General features: G+C 37.8%; 1 protein-coding gene across 1 annotated transcript; it reads right to left on the bottom strand.

The window, feature by feature from the left end:
- Nucleotides 1–7,074: 7,074 nt before the first annotated feature.
- Nucleotides 7,075–9,631, bottom strand: LOC113179768 (protocadherin beta-12-like). Its single transcript, XM_077796593.1, has one exon. The coding sequence runs from the start codon at nt 9,515–9,517 to the stop codon at nt 7,121–7,123; it is 2,397 nt and encodes a 798-aa protein (XP_077652719.1). The 5' UTR covers nt 9,518–9,631; the 3' UTR covers nt 7,075–7,120.
- Nucleotides 9,632–14,282: the final 4,651 nt, after the last annotated feature.

Genomic DNA, 14,282 nt, shown 5'->3' with positions numbered 1-14,282 from the left:
TAAATACCTAGAAGGGATATGTATTTATGTACCATGGGAACTGCATAGGACCATAGTGTCAGCATTAGAATTCTGCTTGTGCCACTCACTCTATACAAACATGGGCCAACTTTCTGTTTTCTTATGTGTAAAACAGGTCACTAATAGTATTTATTAGTGCCCTAGGATTATCATAGAGATATAAAGAGTTAACATTTACAGATTAATCATATGTGCTGGTTAAGTGTCTGTTAAATTAATTAAAATATTGGATTGGGGTTCAACTCAGTGGAAAGACATGTGCTTTAAATGCACAGTGCAATTCAGGGTTGAATTTCAGCACCCAGAAATAAAATAAGACAAAATAATTAAAATGTAAACCAAATATTTCATTTGTGTACAGATTTCTACCCCAGAATTATTCCCTAAATAATATAGTATAATAACTATTTATACAGCATGTATATTGTATTATTATAAATAATCTAACAATGATTTAAATTATACAAAGGGATGTGAATAGGTTATATGCAAATACTGCTCTATTTTATATAGAACTTCAGTATTTGTGGATTTTGATATCCATAGAATTAAAAAACCATTCTCCCACAGTTACCTGGATGATTGTATATGGAGAGTTCTAGGATAACCAAGCAAAGTGACAAGTGTCAAGTGTTAAAATTGTCAAGTAAGAAAAAAAGAGCTTTACTCAGCACTCTGAGAAATCCCTTAATTTAGAGGAGAGAAGAAAAGAAGTATCTTAATTGACAGGGAGGGCCCAGAGTTCAAATCGTGAAAATGAAAGCAAGAAAATGAGGAAGAATAAGCAGTAGCAAATGCTTTGGAAAAACCAAGAGAAAGGCAAGTATTAAAACTGCCTATTGGATTTAAGACGGTGATCACTGTGGATTTCTGCTAAAATCTGTACTTCATTTCTTCTGTAGTAATAGAAATGTACACATGACCACTAGATACCTGTCCCAGCATCCCTTGTATTTAGGTATAGCCGAGTGAACTCTCTCACATATGGATTGTGAGCATAATTTCTTTTCACTTCTAGATCTGGATGTGCCTCTTCCCTCCAAGCTAGCTATAGAACACATATATGGTAGTGACAGTCCAAAGGGAATGTTGGAACAATTACTTGGAAATAAACTTGATTCCAGAAGGACTATTAGGAGCAAAGCTGTCATATATATCTAATCATGTACATTGGAAATGTCACATGAAAGAGACATATAAGTTTTATAAGCTATTGCATAATCACATCCCTTAAAATAAATCTGTGGTAACATTTACAATAGCATTTTCAGTAAAGTGGTTGCAGTGCAAGGTAAGATTGCCCTTGGTTGAAAAGTATGAGAAATGAGGGATCAAAAATGAGGGTAGATAAAACTTTAAGGGAATAAAAAGCTTGGTAAACTAGAAAATTTAACTTAATATTTAAGACCAGAAAATGAATGAATTTAAAATGATGATGTGTAACATTCAGTAGAGAGGGAGAAAATTAAGATACAGAAGATCAAGTACATATGAGGCCCCTAGAAGGTGAATATAGGAAGAGATTGTATTTAGGTGGGAGGGAACTCAGTAGGACAATGGTGTTGCTACAGATGTTGTCAAAGGTGTAGACTTGGGGACAGGAAATAATAATTTCCATCTGATGGAGTTTATTTTTCTTTAAGGTATTAGGTGCTGAGGGCCATTACCAAGTAGGTATTGACGCATCGTAATCCTTGCCAGTGTACCCCATGTTAAATGGACTTGCCTTGGAAATTTGCTGCGACCTTGCTTGTGTGTTTGAGAAAGATGACCCTGCTCAAGGTGATCGAGGGTGGATCCAGGTTTGAGGAAGTATCCTGCAGGTTTGAGGAAGTATCCCGGTCCTTGGGCTTAGGGTGTTCCCGGTTTAAGGCGTTTCCCGGTTTAAGAATATGGGTTTTAGGGAAGTTGAGGTTGAAGATTATTGCTGCTGGGATTAGGGTGTTCCTGTTGCTTGTTCCCGTTGAGTTCTCGTGAGATTCAAATGGGATTTTGGAAAAAGCCTCGTGGAGTAGGTGAAGTGGGCGGCAGAACGAGACTGCCCCTGAACGTGTGTGGAGGCTGGTGTGAGATCCGGAATAAAGAATTGCTGTTTGAACCTACAGAGCTGTGTGGTGGCTCGTGATTTGGTGCCAAGCCGAGTCATTGGCACTTGGCTTCGGCATTTGGTGGCCCGTACGGGGAACATCTGAAATTTGGAGGTGAGTAAATTGCTCGCCCCTGAGGGAAGGCGAGAGAATGGGTGACCATTTCAAAAAACAATGTGTTCTTGTTGTGATTTATTTTGTTTTTATTTCAAGTTGCCTGTTCCTAGAACTTTCTCAGGCAAACTGGGGAAAATGGTTGACTCAAGGTTTGAAGTTGTTCGCCTCCAAGGAAGAGAAATTGTTAGAGGAAGGAGGCACCCCAGTGAGACCAAGAACAGCTAGGACATATGTTGATATAATACAAAAATGTGGCCCATGGCTTTTTAAAGACGAGTTATTAAGTATATCAATGGGACCATCATGGTATCCTGTAGAAGGATTTTTCTTCAACAAGAAAGAGATGGCTAGTTCTGTTTATTACGCTTGTCTAAGATCTTGGTTTTTACAGACATCTGATTAATTACCAAGCTAAAGTGTTAAAATATCAACCACTAAATATGAAATCAAGTACTCTTTACTTATTAAGTTCCATAAGGTAATATATTTAAACATTATGTGTGTTTGCATAAATTGGTAAATGGAAAAAGGTTTAATATTGCTTTGGTCTGTGTCTTTGCTGAAACAAGGTTACTGAGTGTTAAGATTCTATCATGTGTAATTTATATACAAATAGTATAAGAAGTTTCAGTTGGGTTTCAATTACAGCATAATAGTACCTTTAAAAACATGAAAGTATTTCATCTTATTAAAGTGGAGTAATTTTATAAGGGTTGTTTCAGAATGTGAATTTATAAAAAGGGTTAATAGCTAGAAAAGAGATATAAAAATATTTAAGATGTGGAAATATATTTTAATATAAAAGGTTAAAGGAAAAAGAAATGTTTCTAGATGAGATAATTTTTGTGTGGTAAAGTAAAAAGTTGTCAAATGCCATTTAAAAAGATTTTGAGGAAACTAGACTTACTTTAAAAGCTTAAGAAAGGAAGAAAGAAGAAAAAGATATTTGTACATGGCAGATTGAGACAAAGCTTCTCAATGGAGTAAAAAAGAGCCTTTGGTTGAAGGGCAGCCATGTAAACTAATATTAAGCGATTTAAACAGAATATAAGCCTCATTTAAAAGAGTAAAGCTGTAGGTGGTGAAAAAGTACATTTAAAAGTACAGTATACATGATAAATGAAAGGCTTTAAAAGGTTAAATTGAAGGTGGTCGAGATACCTTCTTGGCGGAAAAAAAGATTGCTTTGCTCATCAAACTATTAAAACGTACTTATTAAAGCAAAAAGAGGGAATTGGAAAGGGGTATATATCCCCCAAAGATAAACTTAAAATAACCCTTTTTACTCTAAACTTTCTAAATTTGGATTCATCAGGACTTAGTGCTGCGGAAAGACATATGTATCCGAAAAATGTACATAAACCTAAGGTACTTTGGAAAGATATTCTAACAGGACAATGGAAAGGTCCCGACCCAGTTATTGTCTGGAGTCGGGGTTCCGTTTGTGTGTTCCCACAGGGAGAACAGCAGCCGATTTGGATTCCAGAGAGGTTAACCAAAACAATTTCTACAGAAAAAGAAGATGATTTGACTGAAATCCATAACAGCTGATATCCAGAGCTCCAGCTTGGCTATTCTTACATCTGCGACAGTGATTAACCACGGTGCTTTTTTTCAATATCTATTTTATTATTGCATTTTTCCCACATCATAAAGTTCTATTTTATTTTTTGAGCTCATACAAACCTAGGTTAATGTTTTTCTGATCAGTTTTGTTTTTTGACTGTGTTTTATTTTTTGACTGTGGAGTTTTTAAACATTGCAATGGAGATTTCACTTAGGTATAGCTACAAGGCCTTTACTTATTATTGTCTTATGTGTTGTATGTTATGTGTGTACTGTTTTGTGTTGCATGTCAGTATGTGTGTATGTCCATATTTTTATTTGAGGAGCGCTCATGAAAAAATGGATCCGAATTTTTTTTTTTTTTTATTCACGTGATTTAAGTGGTTTAATCTAAATTAGGTAAACAGCTGTTAATGATTGTTTTCAAAGGTGGTTAACAGATCTGTTTGCTTGCTATTATTTTTAAAAGTGATTAACAGATCTGTTTGTTTACTTTCACTTTTCCTTTTCATTATATTTAATAATTCTGTTCAGGATAATGTCTCTTTAACATCATTGCCAGAATTCCCATCTCCATCCCAGTGCCTGTGAAGACTAAGAAAACCAAACTACAGCTTCTATGATCACAGTAAACTGTATAAACTGATGCATCAATGAATATAACTCAACAAGTAATGCTCAATCAAGGACTTGATTTACTTTGGGAGAAAATGGACATATTGATAGACTCTTCCACTTTGAACTGCCTGCAGAACTTGCCTGGACTATATATCAGTTGCATGCATTGTGAACTATCGTCTGGTGCAGCGAATTGTGGTACTGCTGGCATATTTTTGCTGATGGTGTCACCAGTGATGCTGAGGGCCATTACCAAGTAGGTATTGACGCATCGTAATCCTTGCCAGTGTACCCCATGTTAAATGGACTTGCCTTGGAAATTTGCTGCGACCTTGCTTGTGTGTTTGAGAAAGATGACCCTGCTCAAGGTGATCGAGGGTGGATCCAGGTTTGAGGAAGTATCCTGCAGGTTTGAGGAAGTATCCCGGTCCTTGGGCTTAGGGTGTTCCCGGTTTAAGGCGTTTCCCGGTTTAAGAATATGGGTTTTAGGGAAGTTGAGGTTGAAGATTATTGCTGCTGGGATTAGGGTGTTCCTGTTGCTTGTTCCCGTTGAGTTCTCGTGAGATTCAAATGGGATTTTGGAAAAAGCCTCGTGGAGTAGGTGAAGTGGGCGGCAGAACGAGACTGCCCCTGAACGTGTGTGGAGGCTGGTGTGAGATCCGGAATAAAGAATTGCTGTTTGAACCTACAGAGCTGTGTGGTGGCTCGTGATTTGGTGCCAAGCCGAGTCATTGGCACTTGGCTTCGGCAATTAGGCAAAGTCTAAAGTAAGTAGATGTTAAGAGAAAGTTGATTAGCAAAATTGTAAAAGGATTTATTGGTCTCAAAAGCCCAATTAGACTTGGATATGATAAATTTATAGTGGCAATGGTATGACAATTTTTATATTATAGAGTGCAGCAGCCCAGGTGTAAGAGGGGGGAAAGGAGGCAATTATATTCATCTAGTGTGAAGTTTCATCAAGTGATTTTTGTAAGGGGAAATTTAATAACAGAATGAAGGATATAAGTATGAGAGTGAAAATAAATGGTAAACAGGGGAATTGGCTGGATAGAAAAGGAATTTAAAACCAGAGGAGGGTGATTGCTTGCTGTCTCACACACAAACACATCTTCACAGACTCTTTTTATTCTCTTTGATCACACATTTTGCTGATCTATGTTTTCATTCCTCCACAGCCTTTGGAATTCTTGGGAAACCCAAACATAGGGGCTTTTCCCCCTTTACTGTTTTTTAGTCAGATCATTGAAGGCAAGGATGGTTAGTTGGTCCCTAAATAAACATAAGACAAAACTTCCTCTTACAATGCTTTGAATTTCTGTTTTAAAATTAAAACCCAACCAGCAATTTGGGAGGCTGAGGTAGAAGGATCACTCGTTTAAGTCTAGCCTCAGCAATTTGTTGAGGCCCTAAACAACTTGGTGAGACCCTATCTAAAAATAAAAAAAATAAAATAAAAAAGAGCTGGGGGTGTGGTTCAGTGGTTAAGTATCCCTGGGTTCAATCCCTTGTACCAAAAATAAATAAATAAAATAAATTTAAACCCAAAGGGTTATCTTTCAATAATTCTCAATGCTCCATATGTATCACACTTTTTTTTGAAGTGCTGGGAATGGAATTCAGGGCCCCATACATCCTAGCCAAGCTCTGAGCTATGTCCCCAGCCTTGTATCACTAAGAAAAGTGCCTATCAAACTCTGGATTGCTACCCCTTAATAAGCCAATTTCATGACCACACTGAAAGCTTAAAACAACGGAACAGAAAGACTAAGAATTGTTTATAAAACATTTATTTGTAATATATCAATGTTGATGACACATGCAACCTAATTTTACTATTGGTGGGGAAGAAATTGAAAATAAGTACTCAGTATATGTACATTAAACTTAAGGAGAATACAGGGGAAAAATACACATTAGCACAGAAACTCACTTTATACTCTGCAAATTCTCAGGTTCCTGAATTCAACTGGGTTGAATCCTAGCTTTGTAACATTAGTGAGACATCTGGAAAATTATAGCTTCATATTTGAATATTATATGAGTGGCCACAATATCAATGTACCTTCACAATCCTTTTCCAGGATGAATAAGCCTTCTTTCTTCTTTTCCTCTTCCTCCTACTTATTTGATTTTGTTTTTTCTTTAAAAAATTTGGGGACTCAAACCCAGGGCTTTACCACTGAGCTAGCTATACCCCTATCTCAATCTCTTCTGGCCTCTTATAACTAGATTTTTAGACTAAAATTTTCTTTCATACTACATGATTTTCAAAGTGTTTTTAATAGTAATAAAGATTTTAAAATGTTAACTAAATGTTTTAATTTAAGAAACATGATATTTGTGACTAGTAACCATTATTAAACCACAAGAAAACTACAAAAAGAAGAATCTAAAGAAGAAATTTATGAACTACTTCCAAAGTGACCTGATTCATTTTACCATAAACATAAGTGTGTGTGAAACTTTAACTGGAGAGAAGGATATGGGCAAAAAGTGACTTTTTTTTTAATGTAAAGAGATTTAAAAATTAAGACCTCCTGGGTTAGAGAATAAATCCAATTATGACTACATAAACATTTGCATAAAAGCAAGGATGAAAAACACAATAAAAAACATTACTTCAATTTAAATTGCATGCAAATTGAGGGAAATAAACATTCGTATGTGCCACAAAGTAAAATGCATATGAAATATCAAATCAATTATGATCACTTAATATTGAACCCAAAGCTACTGTTGAAAGGAGGAGTTTCCTCTGTTTCTTTCCCAGAACACTGGGGTGAAGGGTTGGGGATAATTGGCTTTAGAAATTTGAACTCATTTGTTCCAGTACTTCCCCTAAGACACACCTCATACTGGTAACTCTGGGACAGAGTGCCAGTGCCGCTGACATCCACCAGGTGGCCAGGAAAGTGGCCCTCAGGCACCGAATACACACCCAGCGGCGCCTCCCTGCGCCTCCTGCACAGCCTCACTGCCACAAACACCAGCACAGAGAAGAGGAAGAGCGACGACACAGAGGCCAAGGCGATGACCAAGTAGACAGTGAGCGAGTCCCCCTGCGCGCGCTCGGGCGCCACTTCCGGGAGCGGCAGGTAGGGCTGGGAGAAGCCATCCACCAGCAGCACGTGCAGCGTGACGCTGGCAGACAGCGGAGGCTCGCCATTGTCCTTGACCAGCACCACCAGCCTGTGCCTGGCCGCGTCGCGCTCGCTCAGCAGCCTGGCGGTGCGCACCTCGCCATTGTGCGCCCACACGCCAAACAGCCCTGGCTCGGTGGCCTTGAGCAGCTGGTATGACAGCCAGGCGTTCTGGCCCGAGTCTCCATCCACTGCCACCACCTTGGTGACCAGGTAGCCCTGCTCTGCCGCCCTGGGTACCAGCTCCGTACAAGGCGCAGAGGCGTTCTGCATCGGGTACAGCACGAAGGGCGAGTTGTCATTGTCATCCATCACCACGACGCGCACCAGCGCCTGGCTGCTGAGCGCGGGCGAGCCTTGGTCTGTGGCGCCCACGTGGAACTCAAACGCCTGCAGGGCCTCAAAGTCCAGCGCCCTCAGCGCGAACAGCTGCCCATTGTCTGCGTTGATGGAGACCAGCGAGGCGAGGGACAGGTGCGGGTCCTGGTTTGGCAGCAGCGAGTAGGTGATCTGGGCGTTGGTGCCTGAGTCTCTGTCTGTGGCGCTGACACTGCCTATTTGCATGGCTGGCTGGTTGTTCTCGGGGACCAACAGGGTGTAGGACACTTGTGTGAAGGCAGGGGCGTTGTCATTGACGTCAGAGACGAGGATTATTATGCTGTGCTCGGTTTTCAGCCTGGGTGTCCCAAAATCAGTGACCGTGATGGTGATATTATACTGGGCTCTGCTTTCCCTGTCTAGGGTTTTCTCCGTTTCTAGGGTGTAGTAATTCTCAAATGAAGATTTCAGTAGGAATGGGAGGTCTTCTGGAATAGAACAAATCGTTCTTCCATTTTCTCCAGAGTCTCTATCTCGGATACTGAAAACCATGACTGCAGTCTCAGGGGAATTTTCTGAGATTGGACTGGTAATTGATGACACAGCAATTTCAGGAACATTGTCATTCACATCCATTACTTGTATTCTGACTGTAGACTTTCCAAAAAGTCCTCCCCCATCTGTGGCTTGAATGATTACTGAGTATGATTCAATTGTTTCAAAATCCAAAGATGCTGTTAAACTAATTTCTCCAGACTTTCGGTTAATTTTAAATGTCTTTTGAATATCTTCTGAGGCATGAGAAAAGGTATATGATATTTCCCCATTTATTCCGGAATCTAAATCCCAAGCCGTGACAGTGATAACCAGTGAACCAAGGATGCTATTCTCTGGAATCTTCACCTCATAAAATGGTTGCTGAAACTCAGGGCAGTTGTCATTAATGTCTACAACCACCACCCGAACTAAGGCAGTCCCAGACCTGGGTGGGGACCCACCATCCAGAGCAGTGAGAATCAAACTGAGTTCCTGCTGCTCTTCATAATCCAGTGCCTTGTCCAGAACCAACTCTGGGTACTTCCTGTTGTCTGGATTAACTCTCATTTTAATGTGGAAATGAGAGTTGGGGCTTATTGTGTAGCTTTGTACAGTATTCATTCCTACATCTAAATCATTTGCACTTTCTAGTAAGAACACAGCACCAACAGGACTATTCTCTGGGATTTCTAGGAGCATTTCTTTTTCCAAGAAGATTGGAGAGTGGTCATTTACATCTCTTACTTGAAGCTCAATCCGTAAAAACTGCAAAGGGTTTTTCATTAATACCTGAAAATGCAGCACACAGGGCTCGGTGGAGCCGCAGAGCTCCTCCCGGTCTAACATTTGGCTTAAAAGCAAATCCCCGGTATTTATGTCCAGTTGCAAAGACTGTTTGTTATCATTAGAGACAACCTGAGCTCCCCGGGAGGACAGCTCACCCACCTCTAGTCCTAGGTCTTTTGCCAAATTGCCTACAAAGCTTCCACTTTGCATTTCCTCTGCCACGGAAAAGCTCCCAGGCTCAGAGTGCGCCTGAGATATTCCCAACAAAACAAAGAGAAGTAGGACTTGCCTTGTCTGCAAAGTATCTTCTCCTCCATTCTCCATAGCTCTTTGCCAGAAGGCTTCCTGCAGAATTGATTCAGCTCCACTTTGCCGTTCTGGGAAACGTGTTTCTGGATTTGTCCACTTTGGAAGAATATTGTAATCCGATTGAATGGCTTCTAGGTTGCCCCTTGTTGGCTTGTTCTGTCTTCCCTGTTCTCCCTGTGCACTGATTAAGCGTCCACAATGCCATCCAGTGAAATATATATATATTTTTTCCCCGTGCGGATATTATCCTGCAGCGCCACCATGCGTCTCCACAGATTTTCACAGTTTGAAAGCTACTAAATTAAATTCACATGAATGTCCCATGGAAAGAAATGTCTATTCGTTGTTTGATTACAAATATATTCTTTCACAATTGTTTTACATCATTTATAATTTCTGATTATGTTATCATTTGTTTTAAAATATTTACTAGGTATCCCACTCTTCACACAACCTAATGTGCTCAGTGTTTGGGAAAACAGAAACAGAAGATGTGATTCCTGATCCCCAAGAGTTTGTAATCTTTCTGGGAAGATTGTGAACCTGAAACAAGGAGGGTAATATAACTCACTGTCAAGCTGAACAAAATTCCATCACTATTTGGTCTGCCTAAGGTACTAAAGGAAAGAGACAGTATCCAAGGAGTATGAAATTGGATTAACAATGAAATGACATATATTTATATAGCTGCTATAGTACATTAGAATATTTATGTAGATTTCTTTAATAGAATGAATTGTGAACTGGTAGAAAATTAAATAAGATGCTGGGATAGGACATATGATAAAACCCACAATTTAGTTACACTTTCTCATATCTTACAAAAAATGAATAGCTACACAAATGCAAACATGTTAGTTTCATTTAAAGCAGTCTTCTAAAACTGACTTCCTTTAGGTTCCCAAGACTCATTCCCACAACAACTAAGGCTAACTACTTTCTTTTTCATCCCAGGCAGAGAAAGTGGGAGAGAGTCTCTTTCCCAAATAAAACAAAAACTTAACCTTTACTCTGATTAGATCAAGTACATGTTTCTGCTACCGAAGAAGTCATTGTTTCAAGAGGTATTGAAAACATTACAGATAGAGCTTTTAGTTCTGGAATTTGAAGACCTATGCTTGTACTTAGTTTGTTTAACTCTGTCGGGAATCACCTCTAAACTTGAGGTAGTTTTAGTCCTAGCCAAAGTGCATGGTTGCTACATAATGAAGGTGATAGTTTGGAATATATGCTAGAAGTTCATTAATCGTATCAACTATAGGAAATCTCAAAATTATACTAAGAATGGATAAACAAAATCCCTAAACACAATATAATTTTAAAAAATTAAATTCAAATTAGGTTCTATAATATGTAAGCTTTATGCATGGTTGGAAAAATAGATAAATTTTTAATAATAAAAAAGTTTACAAATTAAAAAGTAGGTAGATTGATTACGCAGCTATCATCCTTCCTTTAAAAATATCTACTGGGCTGGTATTGTGGCTCAGAGGTAGAGTGCTTGCCTCCCACGTGCAAGGTCCAGCATTCGATTCTCAGCACCACATACAACAATGAACAACTGAAATAAAGGTATTGTGTCCAACTAAAACTAAAAAATAAATATTTTTTAAAAATATACAAAGATGACAAAAACTTAAAAATCAACTTTAAAAGGCTAAAAATACACAAGTGAATATACATTTTTTAGGACAGAAATCATAAGAGCAGAGTAACTCACAAGTTCCAAGAAATGGCTAATTTTCCTGCATTGAAAAGACAAAAATAGTGAGATTGTCCCACACAATCCCATGTAAAGATTTAGAGGAATCAGGTGCATAAGAAGACTGAAATTACTTAGCAGCTATAAAAGTTATTAAAGTACATATATAGGAATGTTGAATTCTCTGTTCCTCTCACCATCCTACAGAGACAGGAAAGTATCTCAGGGCTAGTTTATTCTATGGAGAAATTAAATGAGACTTTTTCTAGTCTTGGAGATATAGGCAGGATTAAAAGCAAGTGTAAGGAAAAAGTAAGAAAACTCTTCATTTTGAATGGTGATACTTATATTACCTTCCCAGGCAATGCTCTGAGGTTGTAGGACATAAGGTATATAACTAACTCCCACTCCCACACAGTGGATATTCTAGAATTCTAACTCAAGAATATGAAAAGCCCAAATACTTAAACATACTGATATTTGTGGTCTTCCAGGGTAACAGCCCTGTCCTTTTATGGTTATATTAGATTGATGGTCTGCCATCAACAGGATTTATTCACTCACAAAGTATTGATTGCTGGCATTTTAAAATAGCATCCTTCTTAAATATAAGAGGATAGCTAAGTAACACAAGACATTTGAGGAGAAGCCTATTATAGCATGAAATATAAAGGCCCAAACCACTACCACCTCTACAAAAAAGGGAATGAGAAAACCCATGTAATAGAACATAAGAAAGTGGGTGTGATGGTGCACACCTGTAATCCCAGTGACTCAGAAGGCTGAGACAGGGAGATCACAGATCAAGGCCAGCCTTATTAAGTTAAGGAGCCCCTTAGCAATTTAGTGAGATCCTGCCACAAATTTCTTAGAAAGAGCTAAGGATATACTCAGTGGCAAAGCACTCTGGCTTAAACCCTTCCCCCAAAAAAAGTTAAAGAGGGAGAGAGAGATGATAATGCCTTTGAAACTGTCCAATTAGTTGGGCTGGGGATGTAGCTAAGTGCTAGCATGCACAAAGCCCTGGGTTCCATCCCCAGAACCTAATGAAAAAATAATAAAAAGAGATTGTCTGACTAATATCCACAAAGAATTAAAATCTAATAAAACTAGTATATTTTTTAGAATTTAGAACTTACTTCATGCTACCCATTGGTATAAGTGCTTCATACATTTCCCCATTTAATCTTTGTGCTGTTTTTCAAGTTTTTTTTGTACATTTTGTTTTGTTTTTGCAATACTGGGGATTGAACCCAGAATTTCCAGCATTTCCAGCATGACTGGCAAGTGCTCTACCAGAAAGCTCTATCCCCAGTCCTACACATTTAAACTCAATAGTAATGGTATGAAGTATACATTCTTATTGTAAGATAAACAATAGATTCAGACTTAAGTGTTTTTACCAGCTCAAGTTCTTTCGTTCTCTGATACATTCTCATTATTAAATGGACGCATAATAACAATACCACATAATGTATGTCTTGAATAATACATCTTAGGGATTAAATTAATTATAGAAGGGAGAAGAAATTACATTTATAAAAAAATGCAATCCAGGTGCTGTGGTGCATGCCTGTAATCCCAGTCGCTCTGAAGGCTGAGGCAGGAGGATCACAAGTTCAAAGCCAGCTTCAACAAAAGTGAGGCACTAAGCAACTCAGTGAGACCCTGTCTCTAAATAAAATACAAAGTAGGGCTGGGGATGTGGCTCAGGGGTCAAGTGCACCTGAGTTTAATCCCTGATACAAAACAAACAAACAAACAACAACAACAACAAAACTATGAAAAACTCTCAGAAAACCAGAAAGAACTCTTAAAAAATATTTGTCAAATGAAAATAAAAACTTAAAAAGATTAAATCATTGAATTAAAATGTAGAACCAGAGACAATAAGAGAGAAAATATGAAAGCACCTTATAGGGCCTTATTGAATCAACAAGGAAGTCTGATAATTCAATGACATTCAGTGAGAATGTAGATAACTCAGGGGAGAAATTGTATTTAAACTTAACAAGAAAATTTCAAAATTTAACATTCTTTCTAAATGTTAACAGAGTACACCCATGTGACCATATTAATAAATACAGCCTGTACTAAGTTATTTTCAGAATATAAGGGTAAAGTTTTCCTCATACTATCAGAAAGAAAGAAAAAAGAAAGAGGGAGGGGGAGGGAGGGAGGGAGGGAGGGGATCACATAAAAAGAGAAATCAGAATGGAATCAGTCTTTGGAACAATTCTATGCAATCAATAGAAGGAATGCTTTTGAAATCTGAGGGGAAATTATTTTCAGTCTAGAATTTTATACCCAGTGAAACTATCAATCAACTGGAAAAAAGATTACTTCACAATGCAAGGTCTTAAATAATTATTTAAACTCTTCTGCATCTGTTTTGATGAAGAATGGTATTGAGAGATATATGTTAGCCAAAAGAGAATAAACTAAGAAAGAAAAATATACCTGATTTTATAATGGGGGACTAACACAGGAAAATATTAAAGGGGAAAAATACCTAGGGTGATAGCTTATATAGCAAATAATGTAAAGGAAGCAGAAATATAGATGAAATACCTCCAGGAAATAAACATAATTGGTAGGTATCTGATATATTTGAATATTTTAAGGAGAAAAATAGCTTTCAAGTAAAGGATAGTGTAAAATATTCATTGCAGTTAATAGAAAATGATGCAAGTGCAAGTGCTCTAGGAAGAATATTTTTCAAGAAAGGAAATACAATCATATAACACTAACAATATGGACTTTAACTGATAGTTTAGCCTTTAAAAATATGTGAAAATTCTATTACGAGAATAGGGGAAAGGGAATGTGCAGTGTTTGTCTATATTGTTGGGAAGTAAAAAAGTTAAATCCTTTATTTATTCTAGTAAGAAATAATTAAAATTTAAACAATATTAAGACAGCCTAAACCTACTATTTAGAACTTTGAAATCAATTTTAGAAGAAGCCACTGTGTAAAAGGTGTCTGGAGATATAAGAAATTACTTTTTGTTGTAATTTTTCATTCATCTTGATTTTAAACCTGAAAATAATATGAACTTACAAAATAAACTGAAAAGT

This window comes from Urocitellus parryii, chromosome 1 (genome assembly GCF_045843805.1).
Source record: "Urocitellus parryii isolate mUroPar1 chromosome 1, mUroPar1.hap1, whole genome shotgun sequence".
Lineage (NCBI taxonomy): Eukaryota > Metazoa > Chordata > Mammalia > Rodentia > Sciuridae > Urocitellus > Urocitellus parryii.
Note: the sequence above shows the minus strand (reverse complement) of the source record. Positions and strands in the feature narration are given on the sequence as shown.

Coding starts and splice junctions, on each gene's coding strand:
- LOC113179768 (XM_077796593.1), bottom strand. CDS start 9,517: ATGGAGAATGGAGGAGAAGATACTTTGCAGACAAGGCAAGTCCTACTT.